At 42.3% G+C, this 25,218-nt stretch overlaps 1 protein-coding gene across 10 annotated transcripts in view; it reads left to right on the forward strand.

The window, feature by feature from the left end:
* Positions 1–324: 324 nt before the first annotated feature.
* Positions 325–25,218, forward strand: part of ASPH (aspartate beta-hydroxylase) — a 198,530-nt gene continuing 173,636 nt past the window's right edge. For 4 of the 10 annotated variants that reach the window (XM_084849446.1, XM_084849447.1, XM_084849448.1 and 1 more), the window contains exon 1: positions 325–408. In XM_084849446.1, coding sequence (XP_084705572.1) covers positions 360–408 — 49 coding nt within the window. In that variant the 5' untranslated portion in view covers positions 325–359. Of the gene's footprint in view, positions 409–6,733; positions 6,981–25,218 lie in introns of those variants that run through there. The other 6 variants (XM_084849440.1, XM_084849441.1, XM_084849444.1 and 3 more) reach the window with 4 other exon arrangements.

Raw genomic sequence — 25,218 nt, forward strand, 5'->3', positions numbered from 1 at the left:
ACGCTGACCCGACCTACTGCTTCTCCCCTTCGACGATGCCACGTTCCTACTGACGAACCCCCTCAGCACCGCCATCGCCGACACACGGGCAAGCGCGAGCGCCGGAGGCGTTCCCTTCCTGCCGCCCACCAATAAGGCCTCCGCCGCTTTCCGTCTCTGCCTTGCCACTGGCCGCGCGGGCTGTCAGTCGGATGGGCGAGCGCGCCTGCCGGGTCAGGCCAGCGTGCGGGGCGGAGCCGCTTCGAGCTGGGGTTGTCATCGCCGCCCTCGTGTCAGACCCGCCCCCCCGCCGTCGGGAACGCGCCCAGCCGCTCTCCCTTCTTCGCGTCCCTTGGTGGCGTTACCTGACAGGAGGCGACATGGCCCCGCGCAAGAGCCCCAAGAGCGGCAGCCCCGGACCCAGGAGAGGTCAGTAGCGGACGCCCAGTCGGGCCTGTGTCGTGGGGTGGGCGACGAAGAGATCCCCGTCCCGTCTTTCTGCTCGCCAGGGCTGGAGACGTGATGGTCCTCCTGTGCCTGGAGGTAGCAGGCAGGTAGTCGTTGGGGGGGGGGGAGAGGTGACGTTGGGGGCTCTGCCTCCTCCCACCGCCGCGCTTTTGAAATTGGCGCGCTCGAGCGCGTGCCCCTCTCCCTCCTCCAGCCCCCCTTCCCCTCCCAGCGAATTTGCTTTCCGTCCCAAAGCGCGGGGAATGCCTCCTTTGAGGGACGCGTCACGGATGGTAGCTCCCTCCTGGTGTGTGCAAGGAATGCGGAGTGTGTGTGTGTGTGTGTGGCACACATAACAGAGCTTGGGAACGGGGAAAATAAAATGGAGCCCAGAGTTTCATCTCCTGCAAGAGCTTCAGCCGCAAATTCTGTGGGCGCTCTGTAATCCCTTCGCCTCTGACCTCCTCCTTGAACACACATACACACAAGACACACCACGCCAGGAGGAGCCTCGCTTCCATTCTTCCCACTGTGTACACAGGTCACACCTCTGCGCTGAGAGACTGAATTTAGAGAGGAAGGCTGCAATTGTATGCGAGCCTACCTGGGAGTCGGCCCCAGTGAATATGATGGTACTTCTTTCCTCATACAGATGCATAGGATTGCACTGCAAGGCTGCACTGCTATGCATGCTTCCACGGGAAGAAATGCGTGGAATTCGGAGGGGGCTTGCTTCTGAGTAAACATGCATTGGGCAGTGGGTTGGAGGGGCTGCTTTACACATGCGTGTTCAGCATTTGACGGTGGCTTCTGTGTTAGGAAAGACCTGGCACAGAATAAGTGTTGAGTAATCAGGCATGGTGCAGGCGTGTGTGAATTCTTCTTGACTCTTTAAATCTTTGTATCCCTCTTCCTCCCCTCCCGCCTATGCCCCTGCCCAACTGTTTTTGTTCAACTGTCATTGTGTCACATTGTGTTCTATTTGTAGCCCAGTTGGGGTGATCTCCAGGACACTTGAGGAAAAGCTAATGCAGCCTTTTCTTGCCTTGCATATTTTGCTCAAAATGCAAGTTACTGGGCTGATTCAGGCATAACAAACCATAGTTTAGGATTACAAGAACAAACCTAGCCACTCCAGGGCTAACACTCCTCCCTCCTCTGATAAGGCTGTGTTTATGAGCTTGGAAGTTTTGCTTCTGTTTTATGTTAGCCACAGTTTGCTGCATTTTCTGAACCCAAGCAAACTAGTTAATCTTTACTATGGTTAGTGGAAACAAGCTATCTTAAAATAAAAATGTATGAATTTGGCTTGGTTTTGGTAAGCATAGTTAAGATTAACCATGGTTTAGGTTTTGGACTATGTGCTAAACTGTGGTTAATCTATAACAGACGTGGAAGCTTCTGATCTTCTTGTGGCTCTGCCAAGGGAGAGGGGAGAATGCAAGCTGGGGGAGGGAGGGGAGGCTAGATTCATTCTTGTGATACTAAACCATGGTTAAGCATTAGGGATCACACACAACCACTGTGTCTTATCAGAATAAAATTCTGTTCTGTGCATGTATTTTATATACTTGACATAGGGCACATGCACTCCTATGGCCGCTAGACAGTGTCTAGATGGCCATAGGATTTTTTGGTTCCTGGGAACCAAGCTCAGAGCCAGTGCTGTGAGCTCGGTTCCCAGAAACCTGACTCCCTATCCCTTCCCCTGCCATGTCGTAGGAGGCGCAGGCCGTCCCCAGCTCTGCACTTAGAGTTGTAGTGCAGAGCAGCTGAAAAAGGGGGCGTTCCGCGGGGTGGGGAGGGGACTACAGAAGTGTCATTATGACACTTCCTATGTGCTGTCCAGCCTCCCCCTGCTCCGAGGCACCCTGGTTAGTCAGCCAAAATCGGCTGTCTAGCCACAAATGCAAGGCAGCTGGAGCGCGAAGGAGAAGAACCCTCCACGCTTCGCCTGCCCTGCATTGGATAGGTGGCTGCCTCTGAGTTCGGAGGCAGCCGACTATCCCCATAGGATTGTGCCCTTAAGCCAGCATGCTGGGAGTTGTAGGACTTTCTCTGTCCAAACATGCAGAGGATTGCACCTTTACTTTGTTCAGAAAGCTGGTCATTAGATGCTTCTGATAATTACAGCTTCGCTATGGGATTGCTTAGTATACTGCATCCAGCACTACATATGTACCCCTGGGGAAAGATCCCTTGTAGATTATCTGTTTCAAAGTGGAATAGTGCTAAACACTTCAAATTTTTTGGTACATCTTTTTAGCTCATCTATGCGGAGTGCTATATGGTAAAGACTGCCCAAGTTAAAATGTAGTAAATCTTAACCCTGCTGTGAAGTGAGCACCTTTTAGTGTTTTTGTATAAACCCACAGGAAACTAGTGGTTTAAACAGTTTGTCTATCACAGTTAAGAATACAAGTGGTAACATAGTTTGTCTATCACTAGTAAGAATACCAATTTCAGACAATGCGCTGTTCTAAGATGCTTAGCTAGAGCAGTTGCTTTCTGTCAAGATCTGCCGTAGATTAGCTGATTGCTGGTTGTGGAACTATTTTTTTTATTGCTCTGCTCTGTTGTAGTTTGGAAGCATATGCAGACCTAAAGTATATGCTCTTGATTGCCCATCAAGACTTGTATCTATTGCTTTGCTTTGCCCAAAAGGTATTTTAGCTTCTTCTGTTTAGTCACTCCCACATATTTTCTGAAGTGTTTACGTGTCAACCGTCCATGAAAAGACAGCGAGGTAGAACCAGATGGTTTACATCTGTTGCTCATATTTGAATTAGCCCCCTCCCCTTCTTTTTCTCTACTGGTATTTTAGTGGCAGGGAATGCATGCTCTTCTCAAAACTTGCAGAACACATGCAGGAATGAATGGGAAATTCTCTACATAATGAGAGACCAGACTTGGTTAATGATAAGAGGTCATGTGGATGTGTGGCTGATTTTAACTTTAGTATCTTCTGGTGAGGGGGGTTGGCCAAAGACATATATGTGAGTTGTTGAACAAACATAGCCTGTTTTTAAAAGGTTTCAAACAGGTTAGTGTGTACTTTGCCCATCTACTTTTCCTCAGCCTTTCCACATTTTGCTTCCTTGTGTGCCAGTATGGTGTTGGATTGCATTTTGATGGGCCAGAAGGCTTTAGAATATAGGTAACAGAGGCATCATGACTCTTATAGTTGGATTAGCTACTATTAGGTTGTATGTAAACAGGAGGTGACTACTCCTGTGTAAACTGAGAAGCAGCTGAGTTGTTACTGTGTGGATGACTGCCAGAATGTGGTGGCTAATGTTCAAAAGACAGAAAGTTGTTCACAGCGGTGAAAGATGGGTCCTTCTCACTTTTAAGCTTCCAGCAAGAAAAGGAAAGTGTGCGATGATGCTGTCTCTGTTCCAGGCACTGGTGTTTGTGACAGTGAAAATGCAGTCTTAGGGCCTCTTCACACTGAAGTTTTTGGTACACCTAAAAAGAACTGTAAATGTGAGAAACATGTCTAAAAACACAAAATTATTAATTTATTTAAAATCTTTATACCCTCCCTTTCCTTAACAAACCCAAGGTGGCTAAGAACATAAGCTAAAACAATAACAAAAAAGTAGTTTGATAACAATAAATACAATAATGCATCTGTAAAGCATTTTAGGTTATATCCAGTGCTGACTCTGTACCAATGGAAGGGACTTTGTTCAAGTGGGTTCTTCTGTCAGTGGAATGGGAAGGGAGGTGTTTTTCCCTGATTCACGCTGTACCCCCCATATCACCTCCCATGCTTTTCTGAAAGATCCCCATACCCTCTGGAGCAGATTTTTTTCGGGGGGGGGGGGTCTGCTAATGGAAGCCTCCACTCGATCAAAAAGTTTTCCATCAGCAGAGGGACACCATTGGATACAACCCAAAAACAGCAGAGGAAAAAATACAACACCAAAGCCCTTCAAAAAGGGAGAATGCATTTAAGGCCTGAAAGCCTTCTTAAAAGGAAGGTTTTGACCATCTTATAGGACCCCATTAGAGATGGAGTGAGAAGTCTCCCTTTGGAGGGATTTTCGGAGTCTAGGTGAAGCCACTGAACAGGTTCTGCTGGTTATAACTAGGCCTGTTTCTGCGGATGCTGCAAGAGAGAAGAAAGACTGATGATGATCTCAATAGGTAGGCAGGTTCATACAGGAGAATATGATCCTTCAGATAACCTGGTCCCAAAGCACAAAGGTCTTTAAAAATCATGACCAGCATGATGAATTTGGCCTGAGAAACAACTGGAAGCCAACATGGCGGTTTCAATAAGGGAGTTGCATGCTCCCTACATGTGGCCCCTGTTAACAGCCTGGTCGCAGCATTCTGGACCACTTGTAGTTTCTGAGCGCTCTTCAAGGGCAGCCCTGTGTAAAGTACATTGTAGTACCCAAGGCATGTTTTAGCCGAGTCTCCATGAATGGGTTTAGTTGGCACAAAAGCCTAAGCTGGACAAAGGCACTTCTGGTCACGGTTTATACCTGACCATCCAACTTCAAATCTAGGACCAGAAGAACAGCCAAACAACAATCCTGTGTTTTCAAGGGGAGCGCTACCCTATGCAACACTGATTTAACAATTGCTTTGTCAGCTCAGCTAACCAGGAGCACCTTTTTCTTGTGTGGATTAAGCTTCAGTCTGCCCATATCTAATTAATTACTACCTCCAGGCATTTGTTCAAGACCTCTACATCTTCTCCACATCATTTAGGTACACACATCATAGAGCTAGGATTAGCTGTAGCCCCTTATTGAGAATAAATTTGACGGCACATGAATATGCAACCCCCTTGCTGCTTCTTTGCTCAAAATTGCCCCTTCCTGGAGCTGCTTTTCTTTACAAGAAGCCACTTTTGAAGCTTAATTGCACACAGTCATGTACCATGTAGTTCTTTCCTGTGAAATGGCCAAAGGCTATGACTGGGTTCTCATGAGTTAGCCTACAGTGGGTTAGCATGTTGTGCAAACCCAGACCATTCTTATCAGGGTGGGTTATTTTTTCAAAGCAACCCACCCTGATAACCAATGATTTGCAGTAGGGGTTGTTTTATCAATGACTGGTCAGCATGTCTTGTGAGTCTAGACATGCTAACCCATTGTGGGTAAAGGGCATCAGACAGCAACCTGCTCTGCAAGAATGGCAGAAACCCCTGCTGCTCTTGCTGAGTGGGGCTGCGATCGCCATTCGTGATTGCAGCCACTGCCCATGCCCTTTCCCCCTTGCCAGTGACAGCCCCCCCCTTTGCCCCTGCCAATCCCCCCTTCCTGGCTCTGATCGCAGTTAGAGCCCCTTTTTTTAATCTTACCAGACTAGTTTTGCACACAAACGGGGCTGGGAAAATTTTTAGGAAGCGCCCATGCCAAAAATTGGATTGGGTGGGGAAATCCAATCCCCTGCCATGGGCCCTGTTGGGGCAACATAGTCCTTGGCAGGAAGTTGGATTTCATCCCTCTACCCCTGATTTTCGGCACGGGGTGCCTTTAGATTCCTATAGAACCCAATAGGAATTTAAAAGCATCCTAAAGATCACTCTCACCACCTTGGTTTTGACAGCTCTCAAAACTAAGGGGGCCTGAGGGATCATTACAGGAAAGGGGACTCCATCAGGCTTGCCCCTCCTACACCCCTGTATATTTGCTAAGTGCAACATATAGGTGTGCAGGAGGGGCAAGCCGGTATCTTTCAGTTTCCTACTGTTGTGCATGCGTGCCTCTGCAGAAAACTGAAACATTTAAAAAACAAAAACCAGTTGCTCACATTCCGCAGGCACGTGGAAAAAAATTCCTAGTTCCACTTCTGTGCAAAAATGGGACTGGGAAAAAGGGCTCCGACTGCAATCAAGAGCGTGGTTGGAGCTGGGATGGGGGACCTGATGGCAGACAAGATGGGTCTGCCGCCAGTTCCCCTGGGATGCCGGATGGTGGATTGAGGGGGAGGGGGGGACAAGGGGGGCAAACAAGCCACAGAAGGTGGCTTGTTTGCCCGATCATCTGGCAGGTGCTCTAACCACGTAGGTTGGGTTGTTCACAAAACCCATCCTGCGCAGTTAGTCACCCATCATGGGCTAGCGTAATGTGTGAATGGGGCCTGTGTACAATCTTGATGTTTCTCTGATTAACCCATGGTTTTGTTGTTGGGTTAACGGCTGGGTTGTTGAGACCCTAAACAACCCAGTAGTCCGATTTCAGATATCAAGCTTCACAACCTATGAAGGAGCCAATTGTGGGTTGTGAGATAAAAATGGGAGAGGTAGGTGTGCTGCAGAGAGCACGCCCACTCGTCTCTGCTTGTGAATGACAACCCTTCAGTTTTTAACCATATGGTTATTGTTACATGTGAACAGGCCCATAATTAATTCATGCTGAGGATACTGAGTTGTCATAACTTGTTTGATGTCTGTTATTCCAGCAATTGCTGTTCTCATGGCAAGTTGAAAATCCCCATCTTCTCTCCATTTGCTGGCTTTGAAGGGAGAGGATGGATGAAGGCAATGGAGTCTACATTTTCTCATCCTGCACACCTGGCTTTTCACCTGAAAGGTTATTGCTATCTCCTGGCTTCTGTTCTCACCCCAACTCTGACCCCATCCCCTTGCATGCTCTGGCTTTACCTTTCCTCAGACATACTAGGGTTGGAGCAGTAGTGCAGCCACCAAACTCTTTCTCTTAGCAGCGTAAGAACCTCAAGACTGAGTGCGTGCTCCAGGGACACACTGCAGCATCCTTTCACCACTATTGTGTCTTAGGGTATCTTCAAATCACTTGCATACAAATGCATACACATCCTGCACTTCCCCTCCCTTTCTAGCAGTCTTTCAAACCTTACAATCTAGAGTGCTTTTAGAAAACAAAATGTAGATGGCTGGACTGGGTTCCCACAGCCCACCATAGGTTGAGCTGCAACCCAGTAATTGGTCATAACCCACCAGTTGGAGATTACTAATCTAAAGTGACTTGAAAAAGTTATTTTATTCTGTCTGTACTGTAAAAAGATAGATCTGTAGGCTAAAAGTGGTGGTGCTGGAATGTAAGATTTAGATTCCAGTAATACATGGTCATATCAATTAAAGTTACTCAGATATTCAACTTCCTTAGTGCTTCTAGAGTTTCTAGAAAATTAGATGTCTTATATAAAATTGGGCCATTGTATTTAAGACACCTAGCTTTGAAATCTATCTCAGTCACAAATGAAGAACATCACAGGCTGAATCTCTGAATATTGGCTTTTGGGTAATGGTTGAAATAAACTCAATATGCTTTTAAAAGGTGTCAGTGTAAAAGAAAAAATAAAATAAGTTATATGTTAAGATTGTATTTCATAATATGTTGTACAAATTGTTTAATTGCTTGATACAGCCATAGTAACTGACATAAAAAGTGTATACTGGGATGAGGTGAAGCCAGACTCTCCCTTCAGATGTATACTTAGCCAAATTTACTTGATCTTAGAAATGTCCCATTGCGTGCAATATGCACAGATCTGTGCTAGGAAGGGTCAGAGATGAAATGAAACGTGATGGGTGCTTGGACATGCCCCTGATCTCCTGTTATATCTACTTGGATTATTTCTCACCTTTTATATTTTTAAAGATTACTATAAAAGGTCAGTCATGGATCATGGGGTTGATAGATTTTACTCAGCAGCTTAACTAATAAAAATAGTATTTATAATAAGCCCCCTGAAGCTATTCATCACTGAAGAAGCATTTTCACTGTTAAAGCATAGATATCTTAGAACTATTCCAGTAATTTTTTTAGTGACTAAGGGCACAGTGCTACTCATCTTTAGACAGAAAAATGTCCTACAACTCCCAGCATTCCTCAGCCAGCATGCAGTAATAGGAATTTCAGTAAGTACAGTTTGCATCAACATTGTAGAATTTTTGTAATCTTATGTAGTTGTCTCATATCAAGAAACCAATGCGGTGTGATCAAGTTACTCAAATTTGCATTATGCCCTCACGTTACATATTTAGTTAGGGCGATATAATGTTCAGCTGCAATATAAAAGACATCTTAGATGAACATTTTTTTGTTCCATCTTGGTCTTACAGAATACTTGCAAGGCAGAAAGTAGATGTTATTGTTAAATTGTTTCATAAGTTCTTTGCTAGTACACTTTCTGATATAGGCACTGATGCTTGCTTTTTTATCTCATTATCTCTTTTTCCACTCTGCTGCCAGTTAAAAGTAAATCTTGCATGACAGTCTATTTGTTAAAGGGTGGTCCCTGAGCTTTGTGGATGTTGTTGAATCCTTGCTCCCACTACTTTCGTTTCTTGTCTGCCATATCTTACAAACATTTTAAACACAAAAAGTGCTCATGGAGAACTGAAAACATTCAGAAAAACTGATCACAGACATGAGCAATTATGCAACATAACTGTAAGTGCTCAATGAATCAGATAAAAAATGGGTTTACCAGGTGAAAGTGTGGACTGGGGGAGAGGCACAAGAACAGCCAGCTCAGTTAGCGTGTAGCAATCTTTATAGATGTCTGTGAGCTTGGATTAGAAGTATGCATTCACACACACTTGAACCATGTTCAGTTTTTATGGAAACATTTCCCATTTTCAAAGTTATGGAGCTTTGTATCCAGCTTTGGACGATGTCTACATAGGCTGCCTGGTGGTTTGAGTATGTAATTTCAGCTGTAATTTCACAAATAGTGGTTGACTTCTAAAATGGAAAGGATTGGGTTCTTCATATTGTGGCGCTGTGGCTACATACTCATGGAGGCCTTACTAGTCATGTACATCAATTTTGTCAGCCACATATTCCATCTGGAGTTTTCTCATAATGTGCTTTTATAAAGCCAACTTTGAGACCAAGTTTGTTTATTATGTTCAATGAAGGCATACCTTGCTTCACGATGCTCAGTTTTGTCCATAACTTTTGAACAAGCAGATGCAATAATGCAAGAGAGAAGGACCATCTGGGCTTCAGGAACAGCCTTATTTCTTACCTTGCAATTTCCCATACTTCTCTTGAAATAATGTACACTACAGTAGTTCACAGTTTTCAGTTGTGAACATTTTTTTTTAAAGCTTAATTTTTCTTATTTGTAAACATTACAAACACAAAAGATGCCAGATCTTAAAACTAATGTTTTATTGGATTCTTTATTGTAGGGCATTTGTGTAATGAGGTTTTCCTTGTACCCAAGGTGGTTGTTTCCTGATGAACGCCGTAAACTGGTAAAGTGTGATAAGAGTGCAGTGACTGATGACTATTTTGTAACCACACTCATTGACTGACTTAGTGCATGGAAAGTTTTTTGTTAACTTTTTTTGTAATTTGCTGTGACATTAGAGAACCAGGGCTGGGAAATCTTTGAAATTATAGGTGCCAACATTAAAGTTTCAAGCATGAGCCATGAAGAAGATTGGGGAAATATTTAAAATTTCTAATCGGCAATTATGACTTTAGGCACATGGTGCCAAAGTATATCTGATTTTTTTTTCCAGCCCTGGGTAGAAGAATAGAATGCCTCTATAGATTTTTTTTTTTTAACCTATGTTGCAGTCATTGTATTATAAACTTTTCCATGCATATTACTTACAGTATTAAAGGTATGTTCAGCTGTTAAATGCTTGTAATTAAAGAAAGATACTAATGGTTGGTGTGGTTTTGGCATGATGATCTTTCTTTGAAAACAAGAAAATATCTAGCAAGCAGGCTTGAAAGGACTTATACACACAGTACAGAAATCCATGATTAATATTGCAGAACCCTCCAATCAATGTAAACCATAATCAGTTCAAAAATAAAAATAAATGCCATAAAACATAATCTAAAAACAATAAAATATGAAAATACTGTTCTAAATAAGAATTACTAATTGAAATAAGATATAAGCTGCCATTTACCAGGTTGGACCATTTGTCCATCTGGCCCAGTATTTTCTACTCTGACTGGCAATGACTCACACAGAGCATAGTTAAACTTTGGAATTCGTGTGTGTGTGTGTGTGTGTGTATGTTCCCTCCAATACCAGAGGAAGTATGCCTCCAAATACCAATTGCTAGGGAACATGAGAGGGAGGGTACTATTGTGCTTTTGTCCTGCTTGTGGGCTTTCCACAGGCATCTGCTTGGCCACAGTGGGAACAGAATGCTATACTAAATAAACCTTTTGTCTGATCCAGCCTGGCTCTTTGTATGTTCTTACCTTTCCCATTGCCGTCTATTGATCCTTTTAACACAGCAAGTTGTGTTAAAACTGGTGATGGAGGGCGGGTGGGGGGGAGGTCCCCCTTTTCCCCTCCTCAAACCCCCTCCCCACAGGATTGCAAGATTCCTGTTCCAGGCTATATAAACACATCTTCATAGATAAAGCTGCGAGGCTCACACATGTTGTCTTCACCACTAGCATTTCTTCTTCCTTTCATATTTAGCCTACTATTCCCAAGGATGCTTTACCTTGGGAATAAGGCATTGGGCAGCACAATTGGAGTTGTGCCAGTTGTGCTGCCTATCTTCTGCAGGATCTCAATCACTTTTGCACTTGTATTGCATCTATACTATGGAAGTTTTTTCTTGAATATCTACTCACTTTCTTTAACTCAGGAGATACACAGAAGGCCAGGCCTGCTTTATACTGTGTCCTGTTTTTAAGAAGTGACAATATTAGATGATGGAAAGTTACTTCTATTGGTAGAAATGAAGTTCATCCATCTCAGTGAAATAAGTAGCTTTGAATATCTTTGCAATCTCTTGTCATGCCAAATGATTACTCTGATGCATTAGAAACAGGGCATTGAAAGCTTTGACTAGATTGAGCAAACTTTGTTGGGGCAAAGCCAAAGGCTATTTATGTAACTTTCCCTTTTTCTCCCTTAAGGTTGTATTTGGAACTATTTTTAAGTATGATTGGACAGGACTCCTATCTGAAAGAACTGTTTGGGAATGAGACTCTTCCCATTAGCTATGACCTTTGGAAATGGAAAATGACTTCCAAAGGGTACTGCAGGAAGAAAATCGTGGTAGTAATAAAATGTGTTTGACTCACAAATGGTTGTCCCTGTCTCTCATGTTCGGGTTTCAGTTGATCCCTGTTTCTCCTGTTCAAGCATTTGCATAAACAGACTTTCAACATACATCTATTCTTCTGTTTTGACTTCAAGCTGTGATAATGCTGAGAGTGTAGACCAGGGGTGGGCAACACGTGAGCTTCATCCAGTTCCTGCCATCCCCTGTTGCCCCTCTCAGACCCCTTTTTGGGGGGGAGGGGAGAAAAAATTGTGGTTCACCACCAAAATTTGGCAGCAAACTGCTACGGAGGCTTAGAATGGACAAATTTAGCTTGTTTTAGATCATAGAATCGTAGGGTTGGAAGGGGCCTACAAGGCCATCGAGTCCAACCCCTTGCTCAGTGCAGGAAGCCTGATTCCCAGGCAGTCTCCCATCATGCTAAATTTGTCCAATCTAAGACTCCTTAGTGGATTGCCAGTGAATTTTGGCAGCAAACCATGACTTCACCCCATTCCCCCTTTTTTGTGGTCAGGGGAATGCGGCCCATGTAGGGTTTGCAGGGGAGAAATTGGCCCTCGGACTGCCTGAAGTTTGGCCCTGGTGTACAGGCTCATTATACGATGGTATAAACATTGAATGTACAGACAGCATCTATCTTCTTGTGTCCATGTGAACATTAGGATAAGGACCCAGTGTAAACCTAATTATTTTTCAGGGTGCATAGTGTGCTCAATTTTTTTTAAGTATTAACATGAAGGTGTACTAAACAGGAAGATTGAGATCTGACATCTCAATAAATAAGGCTACCTAGAGATACTAAGTAAAACAATTATTCTAAAGTGACAATTGGTCTCTAAGGCTTGTAAATCCATGTTCTCATCTTCCTTGAGGTCTTTTTCTTAGCACCTGTTCTTTATCTCCTTTAACTCCCTTAGCATGCCATACCATAGCTGGAGTATTTGGATCCAGAGGAAATTCAAATTCTTCTTCATGGGCTCTGTCAAGTTCTATTGCAACATTTTGCTCTGTTTTGTCCTGGGTGCTTTGTGGACTCTGCTTTGTGGACTCACAGCCAGCATGGCCAATTGTCAGGAATTGTGTGAATTGTAGTCCAAAACATCTGGAGGATACCAGGTTGGGGAAGGCTGCTGTGGAGTCTGTGTTGCTGTTTCAGTTCCACTTGCAGCCACGATAGGAAGCATGCCTTCATAGGAATGGAAGCAGCAGCATCTAGCTACAAAAACTACTTTAATGCAACAGCTGCTCCATCTTAAATCAAAACCCACTTTTGTAAAGTTCCTCTTAGACTACAATAATCTCACACTTCCGTTATCTACTGCCAGGTAAATCACATGCACTCCATAGTTATTGCTTCTTTTTTCAAACCCTATCCATCTCACTGAGTGGGTTCGTACATAACAAGAAGCCACCATGGGGGAATTTCTCTGCAGGGCCTCTTGTTGCCACGACAACTGCCATTTTAAATGTTCAAGCCACGGCAGGAGCGCACTGTAGCTTGTTATGTGTGAGTGTGGCAAGGGGAGGTTGTTGAGGTGCTTGACAAGCCACCCACAACCCTTTGGCTGTTTTAGGGTTGTGGGTTGCTTGCCGCCCACTGTATTAATTCTCTGAAAATGTGATGATTTCTGGAGGGCTAACATGATTTTGGTCAATAATTCAAATTATTGTTGGCCTTAAATAGTTTAGTAATAGCAGTAGTACTTCTATCCTGTCTGACACAGTTGCTCTTAATTTTATATATCAAGCCAACTGACTTCTCCCATGTACAATTTCTTAACTAAATATAAATCATCAAAGAAATGTATGTATTTTATGAACTGAATTAGTGAAAATGGTATTTGAGACAACATGATTTTACAGTGTTGTGATGAATTAATTTTACAGCCCTTTTAGTAAAACTAATGAACTAATGTTGCAAGAGCTGGGGAGAATGGTAGTTGGGGGTTATTGGGTCATTCATTCTTTCTAAAGAGCCACCCCAGTAAAGCTAACTTGTATTCTCTTTGTTCCATGGGTCAGATTAGAAAATAACAAAAAAGGCACTATGCTTAAAAGTTGGCCAATTTAGGTTACAGGAAACGTAATAGTTGAAAGGCAGGCATTTGACGAAGGATCACTGCTTGCATATTCTTTGCCACGAAAATTGTCAGATAAGTAACAGATAATGAATTTTCTTCTCCTATACTTGGATTCAACTCCAGTATTTTTGTGTCATTGTCATCCCTCCCTGCTTTCAGCAAGCTTTTAAAATACTCTTTTTCCTTCAGGTACCCAGCATGTTTATCCATTTAAATGTGTTTGTGATGCCTGTTTAAAAAGCCAATCCATTTAAAAACAAAACAAGGTACATCAGATCAGCACTCTGCACAGCTGGACAGGGAAGTAGTAGAGAAATGGCTGGGGTGACAAGGTGGCCATTGTAACAATTGGCTCTGCTCAAGGAAACTGGAAGAACCATTACTCCTGAGTTTTACTCAACTTGGAAGTTTGTATGTCTGTCCCTCCCCAAAAATGGTTTGTGGATCTGAAGTGGGCTCATTGTTCAAGGTACGTCTTCTGCCTTCACCCTTTCATACTTCAAGCTCTGATATACGTATTCAGCCTTAACATTTGCTTTCAGTAGTGGGCACTTTTACACCCTGGTACTATACAGAGACATGCTTTCATTAAAAATTTGAACCAAACAAATGATATAGCTGAAAAAGAATGGATCTTTAAAAATCATTCTAAGTGAAGGAATATGCATGGTTTTCAGAATTCAAATTATTTTAGTATGGTATCCAGGCCTCTGAGCCTGGAGGTTCCATTCAGCTCTCATGACTAATAGCTGCTGATAGGTTTATCTTCAAAGAGCCTGTCTAATTTAAAGCTATCCAAGCTGGTGGCCATCAGCACATTTTGTTGAGCAAATTCCGTAACTCATATTGGGTAAAGCAGTACTTTTGTCTATTTGGAGCCTCTTATAAGTCTATTTCATTGAGTGTCTGAATTCTTGTGTAATGGGAGAAGGAGAAAAAATATTTTTGTCTACTGTCTCTATATTATAATTCTATAAAGCTCTATCAACAGTCATTTTTTTTTAAGCTAAAAAGCTCCAAACACTTCAGTGTTTCATATAGGGAAGGTACTCAGAGACCTGGTTCACACGACATGACAGCCCACCATGGCTTAATTACTGTTGTGTTGTGCTAGGCGCCCACAGCTTGCTGTGGCTTGTCGTGTCATGTAAACCCAGACAGCAGGGGTTGTTTGAGGTTAGACAACTCTGAAATAACCCCCAAACAAGTCATGGGTTATTAAGCCATGGTGGGCTGTCATGTTGTGTGAACCAGGGAAATTATTGTTTGACTTGTAGAAGCACTGTACTGAGTCCTTTCTCTCCCACATATGAAGAGTAGTGAAAGGTTCAGAGCCACCTTTGGTATTTGCTTGCATGGCCAGTGTAAATGTTACTGCAGCCACATAGATTGAAAAGCTTTTGTGAGCTGCATATAGCACATGTAATGTTTGAAAGTACTTTACTAAGTGTTGTTGCCCAGTTGCATGAAGCCTTTTTACACCAGCATTGGACATTACTGGGAATGGGTGGCACAAGTGATATAGTGCTGCACAATGTGAGCTGAAAACATCTGGTAAAGGGCTTTTAAATGTTACTGTTACTGTGTGGGGTACTATCACGTCGCAGGTTTCTGGCAGCCTACTTTTTGGGGCTGTAAAACGTACACTGGCCTTGTGGACAGAAGTCGTGGGAGATGAGTTAGAATATCAAAATCTCCTATGAATCTGTCTGTCTGTCTGTCTGGAGATTTGCCTATGTGAATGCCAGGCTATGGCTGTACCTATTCTAGCTCTGAAGGATGAGTGCTTCAGCTGGGGGTCCTGAAAGTCATTGGCTGGAGCTTGAGCCAGGCAAGCTAGATGCTGGTGCCCGAAATACAGAATACAAAAAGCAGCTGTGCCAACGAGGAAAAGGCAGAAGACCAAGCTGCAAGTATTTGTACTGGGATTGGCCAGCAGAGGCTTCAGACTGCCTACCAGTGTCAGGGCAGCTGTGCTGCTCTGGTAAGCTGTTCTTTGCCTGGAGAGGGCTCTGAGACTTGAGCACATGTATTCCCAGGCTTGAGTAGATATGCTATTGAAGTCTGGAGTCACTGGTCATCTTGCCTGTTCCCTGTTTAGTTCTGCAGTAGTCTGGGAACATGAATCCTGCCCTATTACAAGAAGCAGCCAGATTCCTCTCTCTGGAAATTGTTCCCATGGCCAATTCTCCCAAACTGCAGATATAAAACCATCTAAGAGAACCAAATACTTTTATGTTGGATATTGCTAATCTAACTTTTCTTACAGGTGGAATTTAATAAGTGCATCTGTTTTTCTCATTCTGTGACCTTTATTGCTACTGGCTGCCTTTTTGCACTTAATAATGCAATTAGGTTAAATGATCTATTTTATTAACTTATTTATAATAATTTGAGTTATTGCCCATTTCCTGATATATGTTGTACTGTCTGACATAGCAAAGGAGGATGCTTAATGTTGTTCTCAATTTGTGCAGGAAAAGGTGCTATAGCAGTCTAATTGAGCTGCTTTACATGATTTGCTTCTAGCTGCTGTTACTCTTGATAAAAAAAGTTTTAAATTTTAGACTGGTTGATGTTCCAGTGTAAAGCTGTTTTTGTGGATCCAAATCAAAGAATTATTGACCTGGTTTGCATGGGGCGTTCCTGGGTTGTTTTCTCAACCAGATGCAAAGAGGAAGTGGCAAGTGGGTGGGAGGCAACACATTCCTCACTCCCTTGCAACCATTGGTTAATTAACTCATTAATTGTTTAAGCCGTGGTTGGTAGTTATCTGCGAACTGGGTCGGTTTGCACAATCAAAATACGGCACAATGGCTTATCTAAATCACGGCATGTGTGGCATGCGATTTCCATAATCACCCCTGGGCGCAGCTTGTGGTGTCATCTGAACCCAGGTGACATGGCTTAAATAAGCCACAGTGGCTTACTTTGATCATGTGAACCAGGTCACTGTCTCCATGTATCTGTTATAGTTTCATGTCAACAAAGTACTGAGCCTGTTCAGATGTCACGCTTAATGAGGGCTTAGCGAGACATCTGAATGGGGGTCAGACCCAACCATAGTGGTTTATTAACCACACACAAACCATGCTCACTAACCACGCACTATAAGGTTGTTAGCAGTGTTAACTATGGGTTAGTGTGATGTCTGAACAGGCCCCATGGTTAATGCACCGTTTCCATAGAGCTCCACAGCAAGACTGGCTGAAAATGCTTACAGGAGTGGGGCTGCTGATGGCAGCCATTTTCTTCTTCCTTTCTGATTCCATTAGAAAAATACGTTTTTAAAAAAGTTGAAAGTTGTACAAAAAATCACCATATCACTAAAACGTGCATTATCCCTGTATATCGCTGAAACACACATGTGCACAAAACTGGGATATTGAAATAGCAATTTTGCACCATGCGCAGGTGTGCATTTTAACAATATACGGGGATAACATGCGTTTCAGTGTTATAAGGTGGTTTTGCGCATTTTAGTGATATGGTGATTTTTGCGCAATTTTTCAGTGTTTTTATTTATTTTTTACTTACTTTTGTAATGGAATCAGAAAGAAGGAAGAAAATGGCTGCCAACAGCCATCAGCAGCCCTGCTCCTGTAATGGCTGTGTGAGCCGCTGAGGCTGCTGGGATGTGTGAGGGAGTGGTGGGAGGACTGCAGGTGGGAGGGTGGTTAGAGAGTGATTAGGCTAACCACTCTGTGGGCCATGGTTAGCTGCATGTGTTGCAGGGGCTCCTGCAGTGGTTAGTGCTAACCACCCTGCCCCAATGTGTATCTGAACAGGGTCGTAGTCTTTTCATCTAGTAATATATTTGGATTTACACCATTTGCTTTATGAGGAGAGAATTGTTGAGGCATTAGGCAATTTTTGCTTGAGAGCTGTTGCACCCTACCCTGCAGACAGTTGGGTGGGTCGCATAGCGCTGTCACTTTTGAGCTACTGAGGTGTGTACCGGACTGCAGTATATTGGTGAGTGAAAGTTTAAATAGGTATTGTTTTGCCCTTTTTTACCATTAGCATGTAGATAGTTATTCACTGGCTTCTCCTTAATAGTGGGACACTTTTCTCCTAAATTCCATCCAAATCCAAGCCTAGAGATCTTCCAGAAGTGCTGAAATTCTTTCCTACTTGGGCTGGAAGTCAATAATCCAGGATGAAGTAGGAGGTAAGTAATTCTAATGTCCCTTGGAAAAAAGGCAAATAAAGAAAACAAAAATAGAAAATATGTTTCGCAGAATTTCCCATTTGAAGAGAGCCTAAGGATGTAGTGTTTATAAATATCATCGTTGGTCCATACTACACTACATTAGCACTCAAAACATTTATTTATTAAATTTCTTAATCACCCATCTGGCTGGTCACCTGGCCACTCTGGGTGATGTACATCAATCCAGTTTTAAAACAATAAAATTTTACATTAAAACATCATATTTCTAAAAATAGCCTAAGCCACCCCCAAAGCCTGCCTGAACAACAGCGTTTTTAATGCATGACAGAAGCTCATTTAAGAGGGGGCATGGCGGAGTTCCCTAGGGAGGGAGTTCCACAGAGTGGGGGCCACCACAGAGAAGACCCTCTCCGTCGTCTTCACCAGCCTAGCTGTCCTGGCTGATGGAACAGAGAGAAGGCCATCCGAGGCTGATCTTGTTAAGCAGCCTGTCTGATGCTGCTGGAGGCGCTCCTTGAGATAGGCTAGGCCAGAACCATATAGGGTTTTAAAGGTCAAAACCAACACCTTTAATTTGGCCCGGAAAACAACTGGTAACCAGTGCAACTCCTTCAGCACTGGAGTGATGTGATCATGCTGGCGGCTGCCTTTAATCAGGCGAGCCGCTGTGTTCTGTACCAACTGCAGTTTCCGAACCGTCTTCAAGGGTAACCTCACTTAGAGCGCATTACAGTAATCTAGACGAGAGGAGACCAAGGCATGTAGTAGTACTACCGATGGGAGCAGATGGTCGAGAAGGTAGGGGCGCAGCTGCCGTATCAGATGGAGTTGGTACAGCGCTGTCCATCTCACAGCTGACACCTGAGCTTCCATGGGCAGCTGGGAGTCCAAAATGACCCCCAGGCTGTGGACCTGGTCTTTCAAGGATAGCTGTACCCCATTTAACACCAGGTCTCTTCTCTTGTTTCCCACCAAAAGTACCTCAGTCTTGTCAGGGTTCAGCTTATTCCTCCCCATCCAGCCACTCACTGTCTCCAGACATTTGGACAGGGATTCTACAGCCAACCTTGGTGAAGATTTGAACGAGAGGTAGAGCTGCATGTCATCCGCATATTGATGACACCATACCCAAAATCTCCTGATGATCGCCCCCAGCGGCTTCACATAGGTGTTAAATAGCATCAGGGAGAGGATGGAACCCTGTGGCACCCCACAAGTGAGCAGCCACGGGTCTGACACCTCCTCTCCCAGTGCTACCCTCTGGAACCTACCGGAGAGGAACAACTGGAACCACCATAACACGATGTCTCCAGTACCCAACCCCTCCAGGCTGTCCAGGAGGATACCGTGGTCAACGGTATCAAAAGCTGCTGAGAGGTCAAGGAGAACAAGGAAGGAGCATTCGCCCCTATCCAAAGCCCTCCTCATATCATCCACCAAGTCGACCAAGGCCGTTTCTGTCCCATGCCCAGGCCTGAAGCCTGATTGAAATGGATCTAGATAATCGGCTTCTTCCAAGTGCGCCTTCAATTGCATCGCCACCACCCGCTCAATCACCTTGCCCAAAAATGACAGATTCGAAACTGGGTAAAAGTTGTTCAAAACTTGGGGATCCAAGGAGGGCTTTTTAAAAAGCGGTCTTATGACTGCCTCTGTGAGAGCTGATGGCATCACTCCCTCCTCAAGGGAGGTGTTCACCACCACCCATATCCCCTCACCCAATCTCCCTCTGCAGCTCATAATGAGCCAAGATGGGCAAGGATCACTTCATCAGAAGGAAGAAGCTGGAACCGATCCCACAAAACTGGTTTGCCACAGACTGCCTCTTGCTCGCTAACTGTATCCACAGCACACGGAATAACACTCCTAATCTGATCAGATTTATCTGCAAAGTGCCTTGCCAGGAGGCCTTAGAATACTCCAGCGGTTCCAGAGCAACTGGACCGACCAGGCTCTGGACCACTTGGAACAGCCTCCTGGGACAGCACTCTGCAGACATGATAGAGGCAGCATAATATTCCTTTTTTGCTGCCTTCACTGCCACTTGATAGGCTGAAGATACAGCTCTAGCCCGTGTCTGATCGTCTTTGGAGCGAGACTTCCACTACCGGCGCTCTAGTTGTCTCACCTCCTGTTTCAGAGCTTGTAACCGCGGATTGAACCATGGTGCAGTCCGAGCCCTGTTCAGGGGGAGAGGGCGTTTCGGAGCCACCCGATCTAATGCTCCAGTGATGTATGAAACATGTTTTATACATAGTGATTTAAAAGGTGTCTTGGCTGCATGTGTTATTTCTTTTTCTAAGGAGAGATGATGAAGTCACTAGATCTATCATGGAGCAAACTGAAATTGTATCTTTGGACTTTTATTACAGTGGCTGCATGTTAACTAATTACCAGCTCTGGCTTGCGGTGTTACTATTAAAGCAAATCCTTAGTGGCTTCAGAACGACTGTGTCAGTGCCATACTGTAATTGTAAATTATATTGTATCAAATGCAGACAAGTTTATAGATTATATATGCAGAACTCTCTAAAAAGCTATGCAATGACTGAATGTCAGCATCAAGTAAATGTATTTGGCCGATGCCCAGATTACACAGACAAGCTTTGTGTCCTGACTTTTGTTTGAGTTTGTTCAGAAGGTTTAATGTTCTTAGAATTTAGTCACTGAGGCATGCTTTCCTGCAAATCATTTTTAAAAATCTGTTCTGGTTTTGCTTCTGTGGTATGTTGGTGTTTAGAAATTAAATGAGATGGAAAGGACCCATTACCCAGGATGCTTTGTTGGTAGGAGGGGGCAAATTTGATTGTCGTCAGCACTGGGTTTCCAAATGGGTACTTAAAAGCATTTGGCTTGCAGATGATTGCACTAAAAATAGCTTTTGAGCAGTTTGCAGCCGGGTCCGATTTCAGGTTTTAGCTGAGTCGGCCGTCAGAAACTTTCTTTGCTGCTGTTGCAAGGCATACATGAGGGTGGATTTTTACTGATTCTGTCCTGGACACTCACTTTATATTCAGGTTTACTTTATTCATGGATAAAAGACACTGATGCAATGGCTGAAGGTTCAGGTACAGTTCTAGCAGTTTGGAAAAAAAATGTGTTTATGACTCTTAGATTGGGCAACAAAACTGCAAACGTGTTGTGATATAACTTGAATCTGAAGATTAAAGTTTAATTTTTAAAACCCTTAATATTTATTTTCTGTGTCTGGCATTACATGATCCTATAAAATAGATAACAGTATTATATTTGATCCTAAGATTTTGAAAATCAATGGCATTTTTTTCTTTTTGGATAGATATTTCCCTTTTATAGGAAATCAGATATATTAAAATTGCAGACTTTTTCTAAAATCTAGTTCTTGGCATTTTATGGATTTTGAAAATACATAATTGTATTTTAGATGATTGTGATATCTCTGTAGACATATGGTAGGTGAAAGGAAAGGCTTACCACATTTGGAAATCGACCTACTTTTGCATTGCTCGCGGTATTTGCATGGAGAGCTTCAGTTTCTCTAGAATTAGTTTATATCAGTAAATAGTTCTTAATGTATGTGTTTAGCTCAAAACTGACTAGTTGTTAAATGTTATGTTATGCACTTAAATGGAAAAAGTTAAGGTTCTGATTGGCATAGCAAAGGAGAGTAAAAGTTCCTCAACAGAAATTATGTTTCCAGTAAACGTTTGGATTGCTCTTCAGTGGTTTGCGTGTGCGTAGCTGTAATGGCTTCACAATTCTAAAAATAGACATGTTATAAAATTATATTGTGGCATTTTTAATGAAACTGAGTTTCAGGTATAGCTGAATCTCGGAGAAAACTGTTACTAACTCTGAAATCATTTCCCCTTATACGGACTCCGTAATATCACTTGCTAAACACTATATTGTTGTCTAGATCTCTATATCACTAGTGGCTTCATTGCTGAACTTTATACTGTGCAATATTGTATCTCCATGATGTCAAGATATGCCAGTATTTAGTATATATTACACTTCTCTAATACGAACAACTACATTATCAAGTATTCTGTGCTGCATTCAATGAACAGTGAAGGCCAGGTGAAATGTGTTGATTAATAAGAGTTTTAGATTCCTACTGCCTTTTAGGTTGACTAAATAGTACATGGTAGAGTGTTCAGAAATAGTGTGTTGGTATATTCTCTTTTAGTACGCAGTACTAATTTCAAATTTCAACTGGTCTTTTATATTAAAATATTAATTGGATTATATGCCTCTCCAATAAACTTAAATCAAGGAACCAACAAAGAACTAGGAGTTGGGGGAAGACTGTCAGCATAGTTTAGCCTTCCCCAACCTGGTGCCTTCCAGATGTTTTGGACTAACTCCAAAACTCCCAACATTCCTAGACATTGACTATGCTGGCTGGGGCTGATGGGAAGTGAAATCCAAAACACGCTCACTGTGAATTGGAAGGGGAGAAATGCCTTGAATGGATTTTCCAAGGAACAGCATATCATTGGGAGATGGGGAATGGAAATATAAAGGTAGAAGGTGGGAGAGGGGGAGTAGCCTTTATACTATAGCCAGGAATAAAAAAGAGAAAATAATTTCCTCATTGAGGACAATACTTTCTTCTAGTTTTTATCTTCTAGAAATACTTGACTGTAATAATCACTTGTGTTTTCATTCATAAAAAGTATTTACAAATTCAATTAAATGTAATATTAAGGGTGTAACATTAGTATTAAAAATCAGCAATGTAACACTGTGCAATTATGGCCTTAATGGTTAGTGAGGCAAAGAAAAGTACTTGGAACTGTGAAACTGAGACTTGTGTGATTTTGACAATGAGCGGAGCCTGACAAATTTGTTCTATTCTGTATTGTCAGTTAATACAGTTAATTTGTTGATCATTAAGCGTTCAAATTGCCCCAGCTTTTGGTTGCTCTTGAAATGGCACCTTTTGATTTTGTTTGTCTGGTATGTTGTAAATTTTGGTCTGGTTATTTTTTCTCATAAATAAGAAAATTCAAATAGACCATCTCTCTCATACCAAACAGGAAAATGTACTTGGATATTAAAACTAATGGGGAAATCTTCATTGATCTTATTTCTCTGCATGGTTGCATTAAGAGCTACGTTAACTAGCAAGGCTTAAAAAACAATTTATTGGTTTGAGGTATTACTGCACACAGATCACTAAGCAAAACTGTTCTCTGACCCAAAGCAATCTAGCTACAGTATTTAGAAAGCATAACTCATTTCCATGCATGTACCCTAGGTATCTCTTAGAATCTTTTAAAAGACTGTGAGTGCTACGTTTGTAGTGATTTCTCTTCTGGACCAAAGCAGCATGCTGTATTTTGAATGCAGGTCTATACATGTTTACTTAAGTAAGCCCCAATGAGTTAATGGGGATTACTTCCATGTAAGTGTGCATAGGATTGCGGTCTTAATCCCTCAAGCAGGGTTCATAACTGACTCTTTTCAGTAATTAATTCAGAGTTCCACATTATCGGGGAGTATTGGGATGGATGAAGCAATAAATAGTACATGATTATTTAATAAATTCTACACAAGTAGCCAAACTATAAGGAAACTGGGTTAGTGGATGGTTGATGCCTCAGTATTCAAATGCATAACTGTTGATACAGTGGCAATTAGAAATTCTGATTCCATTTAAATAGTCAACTGAAGCCAAATTAGGTAGCTTTACCTAGAAGTCGGAGGGGATGAAGAGAATAAAGTCCAGCTTCAGGAGGAAGAGGTTTTTTTTTATATATATATAATACCTGGTTTCTGTTGACATTTTAACTAGCATATGATCAAAAGTTATCATAGAGCATGGGTATCTGCTCTATACTGAGTTGGTCCATCTAGCCCAGTGTTGTTAACACTGACTGGCAGCAGCCCTTTCTAGAGTTTCAGGCAGGATTCTTTCCTAGCCCTACCTGGAGATGCCAGGGATTGAATCAGGGACCTTCTGCGTGCAAAACATGTGCTCTATTACTGAGATACCCTCCCCATGGTTTTGTTAATATAATAAACCTCCCTGTCCAGCTTTGTTAATATAAACACTGTCTAGTTTCTCCTGCCTTCTGTTTTCCACCTGTCAAGGAAACTGCATGTTTTGCCTAAGGATGGAGACAGTTCCAAGTAATAGCTGGATTTTATACTTTTAAAAGTGGTGCATCAACCATTGTTTCTTCATCCCAGGAGTCCTTGGGGTAGTCCTAGGTACAACCTGAAACCGTCAAAGCACCTGGTAGAACTTAATTTGAATGTCTGCGGCCTCCTCTCACCTTTAATATTAGGACTGTAACTAAATGTATACTACATGGCTTCAATAATAGCTGCTCTTTTTTTTTTTTTTTGCTTTGTTTACCATCTGCCTGATGAAGAGTTTTGGAGAACCTGAAACCTTGCACACACTATTTTGTGATGTTTGAGTTGCCTAATAAATGTACTATCATAATATCTATTTCCAGTAATAGTGAATCGTAACAAACAAGAGCTATTTCATGCTCACTTTGGCAGGACTGCCTCAAGACATTTTTCTGCCTATAGTAGAACAGTAAATTGTGGCCCTGCCCAAATCAGAACATGTAGTACCAAGGCTAGCCAAATTATTTTGACACCGGAGGCAGAAAATCCCAGAGGTGCATCTACCTAGGGGGTAAAAATACAATAATAAATAGCTAACAACTTTCTACTCTTTCATGACACCCAAAAATCAGCTGCCCAAGGCAGAGCTGCCTTATTCTGGCCCTGGATTTTGGCAGCATTCAAATTTAAATGATTGATCTATCACTGATTGTAATAAACACATAATATTGATGAACAGGATTTTTAATTCATATTACATTTGTAACTGATTTTTTTAAAGTTTTAACTGATTTTTTTAAAGTTACAAATGGTGTGCTTTAAAAAAAATCTGGTTTAAAATGAAATCTGAGTTTAATGCAAACAACTATGTTTAAAGTCTACCTGTAATCTCTTAAGACTGAATCCATCACATTATATCAAACACATTGAATTGAGGCCTGCTTTTCTATAAAAAAATGGTGAAAATATTTGACTTCTGAGGGCGATTGTATATATAAAACAATCAGCCATATATGTAAACCAAATGGCATGGACATTGAGCTTCCATGAAAAACAGTGTTCTGCTGTGTAATTATCAGCCTTTGCTTCTGGAATGTTCTGGGGATTTTGCCTGCATTCCAGCATACCTAATTTTAGAGCTATTGTCTTCAAGTAAGTGATTTTGCTTAGTGTCCTTGCATGTGTCAAAGAGAGTTAAAGACAAATACATTAATTTGACAATTTACCTTTCCTCCCCAATCTTTAAGCATATGTAATCTTGTCAAAAGTGATGTAAGCAGCATAATCAGGTTTTGGATTATACTTCTAGGTGATATAAAGGTTTTATTTAGTTACAAATATGTTTTAATCATTTTAAAAACCAGTTTCTCTTGTTCAGGAAATCCTATGGCCCTGTTGCATGAATGGAAGGCAGTAGGGCACATCTTGTACTAATAACATTCCTGATTCCTGTTGTGCCCCCC

Source organism: Heloderma suspectum, chromosome 4, assembly GCF_057233095.1.
Source record: "Heloderma suspectum isolate Gila_16-S chromosome 4, 16-S_ref, whole genome shotgun sequence".
NCBI lineage: Eukaryota > Metazoa > Chordata > Lepidosauria > Squamata > Helodermatidae > Heloderma > Heloderma suspectum.